The sequence below is a fragment of the Myotis myotis genome, unplaced genomic scaffold (genome assembly GCF_014108235.1).
Source record: "Myotis myotis isolate mMyoMyo1 unplaced genomic scaffold, mMyoMyo1.p scaffold_m19_p_8, whole genome shotgun sequence".
Taxonomy (NCBI): Eukaryota; Metazoa; Chordata; class Mammalia; order Chiroptera; family Vespertilionidae; genus Myotis; species Myotis myotis.
This window is the reverse complement of record NW_023416390.1, coordinates 79254870-79267239: the sequence shown is the minus strand read 5'-3', so window position 1 is coordinate 79267239 and position 12370 is coordinate 79254870. Positions and strand designations below refer to the sequence as shown.

Below are 12370 nucleotides of genomic sequence, written 5' to 3'. Positions count from 1 at the left end.
ATGGAAAGTGTATTTGAACAACTCTTGCTTTGAGCGTCTGCACCCCCCTTCCCCACCCCTCGCCCTGAGAGGGAGGCGACCAGAGGCGGCAATTGGGGGGTGGGCGGTGATTGGGGAGCAGGGCAGGCCAGTGAACAGTACCAGGCTGCCAGCCAAGGCAGGTGCCAGTGGGGGCCCCCCCAATCACCCTGCCCACCGGTTGTCCCACAGATTGGCCCTGATTGCTGTCAGGTCTAGGGACCCTACCCTATATTTAAAAATTAAAACCTGGCAAGGCTACGCTAACACTTAAAAAACAGGATGATGCAGCGATGATATGCATGGACCCTGGTTTGCACATTTTGTGGTCAGCCCTGATTCTGACACTTACAACTGCGTGACAAAGCCAATTACTTAACTTCTTTCTGCTTCAGTTTTTCCACCGATATGATGGGGAAAATGGTACTATTGCCTCAGAAGGATCATTTTATGTACTACTTTTTATAATCAGGGCAAAAAAATGTAGCTACCCCTACAACAGCAAGATGCCTTTCACCTGTATGAAAAGTATGGTCACTGGTGCATGCAGCATCCCGGATTGTAAGAGGAATGTCCGACTGCTGGTTTAGGCCAGATCCCCTGAACTGGAAGTTGGACATCCCCCAAGGGCGTAGGCCGGACTGAGGGACATCCCCCCACCCCCCGCCCCCATGTACGAATTTTGTGCACCAAGCCTCTAGTAAAAGATAAAAATCATATAATCACCTCAAAAGATGTAGAAAAAGCATTTGACAAAATGTACACATTTATGATAAAACTCTTAAATATTGTGTATAGAAGAACTATATCTCAACATAATGAAGGCCATTTATGATGAGCCCACAGGTAACATCATACACAATGGTGAAAAGATAAAAGCTTTTCTTCTAAGATCAGGAACAAGACTACTTATATTCAACATAGTACTGAAAGTCCTAGCTAGAGCAATCAGGCAAGTAAAAAAAATAGAATCCAATTTTGAAAGAAAGCAGTAAATAACATAATTTAATATATATAGAAATCCTAAGCACTTCACCAGGCTATTTGATCTAATCATGAATTCAGTACAGTTGCAGGATACAAAAACAACATAAAAATATAACTAGCATTTCCATAAACTGACAAATAATCTGAAAAATAATAAAGTAAGCAATCCCATTTACAATAGAATAAATAATTTGAATAATTGTAACCAAGGAGGTAAAAGATTTTTATGTTGAAAACTGTAAGACACTGATGAAAGAAACTGACGCAGATAAATGGAAAGATATCTTATTTTCACAAAGTGAAAGAGCTAATGTTGAAATGTTCACACCACCCAAATCAATCTACAGACTCAATGCAATCTTTACCCATAACATATTTTACTGAATTAGAAAACAATCCTAAAACTTATTTAAAACCACAAAATACTTTGAATAGTCAAAGCAATCCTGAGAAAGAACAAAGCTGGAGGCATCATACTTCTTTATTTCGAACTTATTACAAGGGTATCGTAATCAAAACAGTATGGTATTGGCATAAAAACAAACACATTGACCATTGGAATAGAATCAAGAGTGCAGAAATAAACACAGACACATATGGCCAACTAATATTGGACTAGAATACTGAATGGAGAAAAGACAGTCTCTTCAATAAAAGATGTTTGGAAAATTGTATATTCACATGTAAAAGAATGAAACGAAACCACTATTTTACACCACTAGCAAGAATTAACTCAAAATAGCTTGAAGACTTAAGCATAAAACCTGAAAACATGCAACTCCTAAAATAAATAGAGAAAAAAAATCCTTGTCATGGGTATTGGCAATCATTTCTTGGATGTGATACCTAAGACACAAGCAACATATTAAAAAAAATAAACCAAAGAGAATACATAAGACTAAAAAGCATCTGCACAGCTAAGGGAACCATCAACAAAATAAAAGGTAACCTACTGCCCAACTGGCATGGCTCAGTGGTTGAGCATTGACCTATGAACCAGGAGGTCACAGTTTCATTTCAGGTTAGGGCACAGGCCTGGGTTGTGGGCTCCATCCTCAGTGTGGGGCATGCAGGAGACAGCTGATCAATGATTCTCTCTCATCATTGATGTTTCTATCTTTCTCCCTCTCACTTCCTCTCTGAAATTAATAAAAATATATTTTTTTTAAAAAGGCAACCTACTGAATGGGAGACCACACATCTGATAAGGTATTAATATCCAAAACATACTAGTATAAGAAATTCATACAATTCAGTATCAAAAAACAATCCCATTAAAAAATAGGCAGATGACCTGAATAGACATTTCTTCAAAGAGGACATACAGATGGCCAACAGACATATCAAAAGATGCTCAACATCAGTAATTATCAGGGAAATTCAAATCAAAACCATAATGAAACATCACCTCACACCTGTTAAAATGGCTATCATAAAAATTACAATCGATATAAGTGTTAGCGATGATGTGGTTGATGTGGAGAAAAGAAACCCTCCTGCACACTAGGTGTGAATGTAAATTGGTGCAACCACTGTGGAACACATGTCTGGAGGTCCCTCAAAAACTTACAATAGAACTACCGTGATCCAGCAATTCCACTTGGAAAAAAAATAATATGACTACCTCAAAGGAGAGATATCTTCTGTACCTCCATATTTATTGCAGCATTATTTACAACTAGAGGCCTGATGCACAAAATATGTGCAAGGGGCTCGGCCCTCGCATCCCCTTGCAGCCCCTCACAGCCCCGGCCGGCCCTCACAGCCCCAGCTTCGTCTGGAAGGTCGTCTGGATGGTGGTTCTGCTTTTCGGTCTAATTAGCATATTAGGTCTTTATTATATAGGATAGCCAGGACATGGAAACAATCTAAGTATCCATAAATGGGTGAATGGACAAAAGAAATTGTAATATACTGTATATATAATGCTAAGTAGAATGAGTCAGAGAGAGAAACATGATTATTATATGATCTCACTTATATGTAGAATCTGCACAAAACAAACTCCTAGAAGCAGAGAATAGATTGGTGGTAGCCAGAGGCATGTGGTGGTGGAGGTCAGGGAAACTGACAAAGTTGATCGAAGGTATCAACTTCCATTTATAGCATAAATTAGTTCTGGAGATATAATGTACAACATGGTGACTACAGTTAACAATATCATGCTGTATATTTGAAATCTAAGAGAGTAGATCATAAAAGCTCTCATCACAAGAAAAAAATTGTAACTATGTGAGGTGCTGGATGTGAAGTAAACTTATTTTGATAATCAATATATGTACATATATCAAATCATTATGTGGTACACCTTAAACATACACAATGTTGCATGTCAATTATACTTTAAAACTGAAAGAAAAAGCATGAAGGTAATGAGATTGTTGCATACAAAGTCAAACAAAAAGAAAAGAAATATCCCCCAACACAGAAAATTAAATTTAAAAAAGCAAGTATGTAAGTACTAAGCCATCAACAAGTAGACACTGAATATGTGTTATGAACAGTGGCAACACCTGTGAAGGGTCAAAAGCCCCATTCACCATTCTTGCCCTCAAGGAGAAATGAAAAGGTAGCATGAAATCCCTAGTGCCAGGGGTTGCCCTGCATGACCTCCACCATGAGAGATGAAGGTTCCATGATTCCATACTGGACCAGGAGCTGCTTAATGTGTGTCACGGGTCATAAGTTACACAGGAGCCTCGCAGGGGGAACCACACTGACCTGGGAGGCCCCTGATAGGTGGCGGCAGGATTGGCGCTTGAGGACAGGTGGAGCGGGAAGTGTGTCATGTGGCCAAATAAGATAGATTTGTTCTCTGAAAATAAAGACTGGGTGTAGGAAAAAATAATCAGAAGCACCAGTAGGCTTTTCAAATCCTCTCATCTCATCTAAAATAATACAAAACAAACCACTAGCAAACAAAAAGCCAGCATGCTAAGAAGTGACAGCAAGTTTTTACACTTTGGTTCTAAACTGTCAGATTTTCAACTGTTTGTGTGAATAATCTACATTATAACATTGTTTTCTTTTTATCTTGGCCTAAGGATATGGGTACCAGGACTCTTTGATATATCAGATTAAAAGAAAAAGAAAAAAGTGAGTTAGGCAGGAAATACGAAAACGATGTCCTATCAAGGTAATGATAACACAGGTATCCAAAACAAGACAAAAGCAGAACACACAGGAGGGGACGTCCTTGGGTGCCACACATCAAGAGCCTTTCAGACATGTGTGAACATGGCAGGCTCCTTATTATGACTGCGCTGCAGACCCCCTGATCTGACTCGAGCACAGGTGGGCCAGTTAATCAAAATGTCAGTGAGGAATCTGAGAAAGGTCCCCCCTGCCCGTCCGTGTTTCATGCAGAGAGCATGCAGAAAGGAGGTAAAGGGAAGAACTTGAGCCTGACCATGGATTTAAATCCCCTCTCCGTCAATTACCAGCTGGTGACTTAGCTTCCCTGTGCCCATGTCCCCGTTGTAAAATGGGTACAGTGATAGTTCCTACCTCATAGAATCTTAATGGAGATCAGACGGGCGAACACTGTAGAGATTACAGAATAGTATCTGATATGTGATAAGCACAATTCATTTATTAAATAGCATTTGATAAGGCCAAATATGCTTCTTTGCCTAAAGATCCTAATATTAGAGTCCTCCAATAATTGTGTGTGTTTTTTTGTTTGTTTGTTTTTTGCATCAAACACATGCTTTAAGCATTGTGTCTGATTTCTAGTTTTTGGTTTTCTTAACAGTGGGACAAGAATTTGAAGGCATGTGGGAGGCAATTTGCATGCAGAATACCTCTATACATAACACAGTAAGTATTTCCTGTTTCCCATATTGTTTTACCGTTAGACACCTATATTTCATTTGATCGTGAACATTTATTTTTAGTGACTTCCTTCCTAGCTACTTTTGAAGCACTCAACTTTGTTTTATAGAAATAGTTCTTTTCACGTCATATTTCATTGATTTATATAGTAGTTAAAACACATAATTACCATGACATGTACTACTGGCATAAACATACTGAGTTACAAATACAATCCATTCACAGTGAACATTCAACTCAACTTGTAAGAGCAGTAAATACACTTACTTTGGAAAAACCCACACAATTATATGATTTATAAGAGGAAGTTGTGGAGTATTGGTTCATCTAGCCAGTAGGTTCAAATAAATTTAGTGAGAGATTCCAGTATCATTAAGATCATTATAAAAAGATTTCCTTTGGGATTCTGGCTTCTCTATTCTTTAGAATTTAGCTTAAATTGTTGATTTCCATATAAAGGGCCCTCTTAATCAGATTTGTTACTACACACAGTCCCAGAGATATCATTCTGAAAATTGGAATCAACAGAGAAGCTTATTGCCATTCTAAGGATTTTAATTTTCAGGTTAGGCTCTTTTTCTTTCCCCTCATGGACCTGGTTAGTTCCCTTTGTAAGTTTCTCAGAATCTGTCAACTGATCTTTAGAACTATCCCTTTTTCTTCTTCCTACAAGAGTTGCCTAATAATATCCATGCAATCTATTTTTCTGTATTTTTTAGGGTCAAAAAATATGATGCTTATAAATTATTTTCTTTTCCACCATTTACAATGTATCTACTAAACTCATAATGGTTTCGTTCACCATCTTCTGTCTATGTTTCTCTGTAGGCGGCTACGTTGGATTATGGAGGACCATTAGGCTGTATACAGGCAGTGAACATTAACGCAGTTGTCTCACATTTGCAGAAAATGACTTAGAAACCACTTCAGTCTCTGGACAGAAGCTATACGGTCTATAATATTTGGGACCAGGCACAGTGGTGAATTTGCCATATCCACCAGCCACACCCTCAGGCAGACCTGGCTGGCCTGCATGCAGCACAATTCCGAAGCATCCACATTAAATAAGAAAATACAGAAGGAGAGGTGGAGGCATAACGTTCTCTTTGGGGCATGTAAATTAGCTCCCCAACCTATAGAATAAATTTGTGTCATTTATTCATAATTCCATTCAACAGGTAATGACAGAGCTTTCATAGGCACAAAGCAAGCTCTGGCTGCTTTTCCCTTGGCCAGTGTTCCATATGTATTTGTGCCACCAGAAAATAGTCATGAGTCAAATACTAAACAGACCACCTGAAAAGCCAGCTATATTGTCTATGACTGTGAGCTGCATGGTATGAGAGGGCAGGCGCCACACTGTCTATCATTCTTCCTCACAGAACTAGTAACAGCCCATCCTTTACATTAGAATGGCTCTTGGAAGTGAGGATTTCTTGGGGAGGAATACGGAGTGTGTGGACTGAAAACACCCAATGAGTAAACACCGAGTTCTTTTGTGAGCATACACACCTTTCCCTGCCATTTGGAGATGGATGTAAGAAATTTGTGTTGGCCAATGAAAAAGCTTAAATATCTACGGCACTTGTCTTGACTGTCAAAACAAACCATCATAACTCAGAAACAGGGAGTACAAAAGCTTCAAGTTAAAACAGGAAAAACAGAAAAATTCATGAACATGCAATAGCTGTTAAAAATAATTATAAAATAGGATCTTGATTATGAGAGAGGAAAAGAAACACAAGTTTTTACAGATGCAAGATTTCTATGACCAACATTTATTGTAGTCTGGACTAGGAAACCAAAGAGATAACGATTTTTTCCACACAATTTTGAGCCATAAATTATGAATTATGCTCTAACAGAGAAAGAAGAGAGGAAATTGATTTAAGAGATGAGATCTATTTTACAATTCAGAGAGTGTTTTATTTTAATTTGGGGGGGTTGGGGTGGGGATTACATTTGATGCTCAGCTTTATTGAACATCTTTCTTTCTCTAAAATGAATTGCAATTTTTTTTATCATTTTCCTGAGAAGTCCAGCAAAGATGTTTATGCCAAAGTTCAGAGGGTAAATTAGCAACACTGACTCAATTGTCTGGAAAAGTGCAGTCCTGTAGAATTTTCTTAAGATGATGGAGATGTCCTATAAAAGCTACTGACCAAATGTAGCTTTTCAACACTTGAAATATGGCTAGTTTGACATAGGAATTTCATTTAGTTTACTTTCAATTTCAACAGTGCCATGTGACTAGTGTCTATAGTGCTGGACAGGATAATTTAGAGGACACCCCTGTCTTTATTCTTTTCTTTCAGCCAAATAGGCCAGGCAGCTGGGGGGTTATTCTTTGTAAATTAATGTACCTTGCCCCTGTGAAACTTCACATACTCTTTGCTAGCCAAGACTCAGAATGCTCTGAGCAAGGCTCATGGAACTTGTTTGAGCAAATATGCATATTAATAGGGTTAAAAAAAAGCAAACAGCAAAGATCAGTCCTCCAGGCCCTTTTGCTAATTCAAGTGTTTTCCTGCAGTCAAATATATTCTTGAGAAGTTTGTCAAAATCAGCCAATAGTTTTGATACCTTTGTAATTAGCTAGTTATTAATAACTAGAGGCCTGGTGCATGAAAATTTGTGCACTCGGGGGGCGGGGGAATCCCTCAGACTGGCCTGCACCCTCTCACAGACCAGGAGCCCCTGAGGGATGTCCGACTGATGGCTTAGGCCCACTCCTCCCGGAAAGAGGGCCTAAGCCACAGTCTGGCCTCCCTCTGCAGGAGGCGACCCACAGGCCAATCGATCGGGGGACATGCAGGATGGCAAGCAGCTGGCCCCACTCCCCGATTGCCCCTCCACCACTGCCAGTCACTGCTGCCCCCTGACCGCCATCCCCTCCTTCTGCCCACTGGCACCCACCTTGACTGGCCTGGCACCACACGCTCAACAGCCCTGCCCCTGCCGACAGGTGGTTCCACTGTTTGGTCGATTTGCATATTAGGCTTTTATTATATAGGATAGGAAAGGACAAAAGGTCAGAGATGCATTTAGTTTGGGTGAAGCAAGAATTAAGTGAGGGCTTGAAAAGGCCACTGGAAACTTGCCCAGCCTCTGAACTAGAGGATTTCTAAATCTCTTGGGACATTTTGGTGCTGGGGCTGGGAAAGGCCAGACATTATAAGCATGGCCATCTGGGCAGCTTCACCAGGAAGCTGCAATTTCACACTCCCCAGGCAATCACAGGTCCATTTCCTGTAAATCACTGGGGGAAAGGGTCCAACAAAGGAAAGATGGATACATCCACAGTGATGAAGGGGTGGGGCCAATGCAAGCCTGTGAAAATTTGGGATTACCTAATCTTCCAGACAAAGGAGCTCACTCTCTTGGTTCTTGTGGCTCTCTTGCATTTTCCTGTGTTCCTGGACGTCGCAAGGCCCATGGCCACAGACCCCACATGCAATGGACTGATGGACTGCAGCTGGAAACAATCTAAGCTAGCCTGATGCTGGCCTGGATTGTTCCCCAACATGGAATGGGAACTCGGAGCAATAGCTTTAATCCTACCTCTGCTAAAGACACAGCTGGACTTCCTCTTTGGCCGGTGAAGGGAAATGGAACTTTGGAAACTCAGGGGTTTAATCCTACAGAAATGAAGCTTTCTACAATATCTCATCCATGACTGCGAGTCTCATAAAATTCTTCTTCTTGTGACATTGTAAGAAGCCCACTCCCACCAGCAACAGGTGGGAATAGGGAGAGCTCTCCTTGGATAATAGTAACAGTTTGACTTTGTATGACTTTACATGCTATAAAAGTAAGTAATGGAAGAGTTTGGTGGGAGCATTTAGACAAAGAGAATCTGTAAAATGCTGAAGTAGAATATAGGGAGTCTTGTATTATGAGGAGGAATGAGAGAGAGAGAGGAGAAAAATCACAGGCATTACATAAAACTCTTCCTTGTTTATTACAGAATACAAGAACACTAATACCAGTCCCCCAAGTAGTCAATTACTTCCTGACTCCATTCCATGATTTTGTTTAATTTACTAGAGGATGCCTTCTGATTGTTCCTTTCACCATTTATTATTTGTTGATGCATTTCCTTAAATGTAGCTTTAAAAAGTCAGAAATTTGAAAGACATTAAATTTAAATGACACAATATGGTTTTCCCATGGAGATAGTAATACCTTTTGAACATAAGTAACTTCTTGTCAATAGCATTTCAGTAGCAAAGATTGTTTTCCACAAAAACACATACCTGGAGGAGCAGGTCAGAGGCTGGCCTGAGTCGCTGCTGGAACAGGATACTTAACGTTCGGTTCTGTTGTTCCAAATCGAACACTCGTGTTTTCAACTTTACACATTCCTCCCTTAGATCCTACAACAAACACATTGAAAGGGGGAAAAGTCTATCACTGAAACATACCTTAGCATATTGGGACCATATTTTATCTGATATTTCAGACACATTAGTAAGAAAATATTCTTTTTGTTCTTCAAAGCCCCCAGAAATAAATCACACACAATGTTTTCTTCCACGGCCCATTGTCTGATAGAATTATTGTGTGCAGGGAAGACCATTTTTTTTTTTTTTATAAAAGCACCCTGAAATCAGAAATGCATTAATCTAGCATGCTATTTTTGAAGATGGTAAACCTTAGCGATATAAAGTCAATTTAAGTTTCCACCTGTATAGTTTGCCTTTTCATTGTCTCCATAAAAGCAATCATAAAGCACAAACCACAAGGACAATAATGTTTTTGCAGTGAATAGAGATTTGATGAACTAAAGAAACTATCACTTTTGATGGAGCCTTTCCCAGCCGGCTGTTTGTGGAATGAGCTGAAATTCTCAGCGCTGCGGCTAATAGAGTCGGTGATGCATTTAGCGTGTGGGTGAAGCAAGAATGAAGTGAGGGCTTGAAAAGGCCACTGGAAACTTGCCCAGCCTCTGAACTAGAGGATTTCTAGCTCTCCTGGGGTGTTTTGGTGCTGGGGCTGGGAAAGTAGAGTAATTGCACGTTGTCATCCTCGGGAGCAGCCCCTGGAACTGCGCAGACACCACCGCAGCCTTTCCCGCTGTCAAGAGGGGAGCCAGGAGCCGACACAGGAACATCGGGATTCCCCGAGGCCCACCAGGGATCTGCCTTCCAGGCGGACGTGCCATAAAGACACCAACAGTACGCAAGTGTCTGCACTCTCTGTGATGGGGCTCAAGACAGACTAGAATAACTCCCCAATTCAAGGTTCTTCAGATGCTGGCTCCTTTCTACATTTTTGACCTTAATCTTTCACTATTTCATGATTTTTTTAAAAAGGTTTCTGCTCTTACCATGCACAGAATATGGGTCTGTCTGTTGTTCTCCAAAGCCTTCCCTCTGCCACAACCACGTTCCCTTCTCATCTGCCTCCTTCTCGGGCCAAGTCTGGCTCTGAGTGACATCCAGTTCAATTCCAGCTGGCTCCCCTCTGACACTCTCACCCGGTTCCCTCAAAGACTGCTTTCAGTGGGGAGCTCCAGTGAGCCCTCACTGCCTCTTACGTGATACTGAGCATATGCTACTTTGAACTGATTTTAACTTTCATGCTATAGACTTGTCTTGTAAATTAGATGGCACATTCCTCAAAGGGCAAGTGCCAGAAGATAGTCAAATAAACAACAGCGCAAGCATATTCTTACACTCTTAATCGCTCCCCTAGCACAGCATCACATGTAGTGGGAGCTTAATGAACTTCTGTGATTATTTTGTTAAAGGGGTTGATGATGACAAAATTCTATTCTCTAGAGATGATGTGGCCAAGAGAGTTCAAGTTTCTCAACTCTTTCAGTTTGTCTGTCTCCGTAATCTGATGTGGGGCAGCTCTAGGCTTCACTGAAGGCTCCATAAGCAACAGAGAGCTCTAGTCAATGGCTCTGACCCTCGGGTTTAAGCAGGAGTCACAGACATGAGCGGGCCTGTTCCACAACCTTGTGTCAACCGAAATGTGAAGGTAGAGAGATCCACCTTCTGGACTTTGCCTGAGGAGCCATCACCATCTCCACGCTGTTCATTGTTACAGGGGGCAAAGGAGCAGGTGCAGGTGTGGCTCACTGCGCAACTTCCACTCTCCTCACCTTTTCAGGTAAATGGGTGGAGCTGATGCACAGGATGCTTGCAACTGATTGCTGCCTACAAATGCAGAGCAGAGCAAAGGGAGGCCATGTTCAGATGAGGCCCCTGGGTGCCAGGTGTAGGAAGGCAGCCATCCAAGGCAGGGGCAGGGCTATGTGTGTGTGTACATGCGCGTGAATACACCTGCCCCTTGGCAGAGGCTGTTTTGGGGGCCTACGCACGGTTCGAATTAAAAGGCTAAATTTATTTTCTTTATTTAGAATTCAATCTCTTCGTCTCATTAGTGCTAATGCTTGTTCTTAGCATGTATATAACACGTCCGGTTCCCAAACACTAATTGTTGTTACTCCTGCTAATTAAGTAATTAATAAAACTTGACTGGGAGGTAAATAAATATTAATAGCACCAGTTAGGTGGGAAACACACTCGTTCTCATTCGCAGGAGAAGCTGTGGGGACAGGAGCTTACAACATGTGCATTTGCAAGAAGAAAGCAGACCTGCAAGGAATACTATCAGCAATTTCTAACAGCAAAGCTGAGAATAACTTGGAAGAGCCTTCAGATGGGTAAAAAAATAAAATAAAAGGAAAAAGAAGGAAATAAAGAAATCAATACGCTCTATAGAGAGGCTTTGTACAAGTGCCCATCACTGCAACTGAAGGTGGTAGGAGTCCATTAGCGGGAACACAATTTATCGACCTGGAGAGCTGTTCGTCGCTTGGCTCATCCAGACCAGCACAGGGCAGAGGGGACGTGGGGGCTTCCGGGGTGTGACACTGGTCTTTCAGCCACTGATAAACACCAGTGAGCGGCACTGAAAACTCCTAGACGTGAAAGAATCGCCTGTGTCGTTCTTTTAAATACTTTTGTTCTCTTCAGTCAAGCCATAGACAGTAACTTAGGCCAGACAGCTGTCATTAGTGTCATAGGACACTAATCCAAACCATGCATGTGTGCCCATGTGCACATTTACAGACAGAACTAGACCGAGAGATGGAAAGAGAGAGAGAAAAACAATTTCTCTGACCTCCGCAGTGCACGCCGGGCAGCGCGGCAGCTGGCTGGCTGCTTCTCCCGCGCCCACAATGGGAACCGCAGTAAAGGAGCACGTGGCCTGTTTAGGGCGAGGACAACAGCTACTGTTTGGGCCCTGTCACTTACAGAGGCCAGAACGAGACCACCCTTCTAAGTAAACATTATGATTAAGTGACTCCTCTGTTAGACACTGTTGTGTGGGGCCCGAGGCTCACAGCAGTCGCAGACCGCCCGTCCTCTGTCGCAGCCCTGCTTTTCCTGTGACTCCCAAGGGCGTCTCAGGCCTCAAGAGGACCCCATTGAAACTCTAGGGTTGTGTCTTCTGAAATAAAAAGGGAGGCACAATATACCAGCGGGAAATAATGCCAAAGACTTGACTTAATTTA

At 41.6% G+C, this 12370-nt stretch overlaps 1 protein-coding gene across 6 annotated transcripts in view; it reads right to left on the bottom strand.

Moving 5' to 3' along the window:
- NCKAP5 (NCK associated protein 5) overlaps positions 1–12370 on the bottom strand; it is a 955167-nt gene that overhangs the window by 194227 nt on the left and 748570 nt on the right. For all 6 annotated transcript variants that reach the window (XM_036319679.1, XM_036319677.1, XM_036319676.1 and 3 more), the window contains one exon: positions 9096–9215. In XM_036319679.1, the coding sequence (XP_036175572.1) occupies positions 9096–9215 (120 nt within the window). The remainder of the gene's footprint in view (positions 1–9095; positions 9216–12370) is intronic.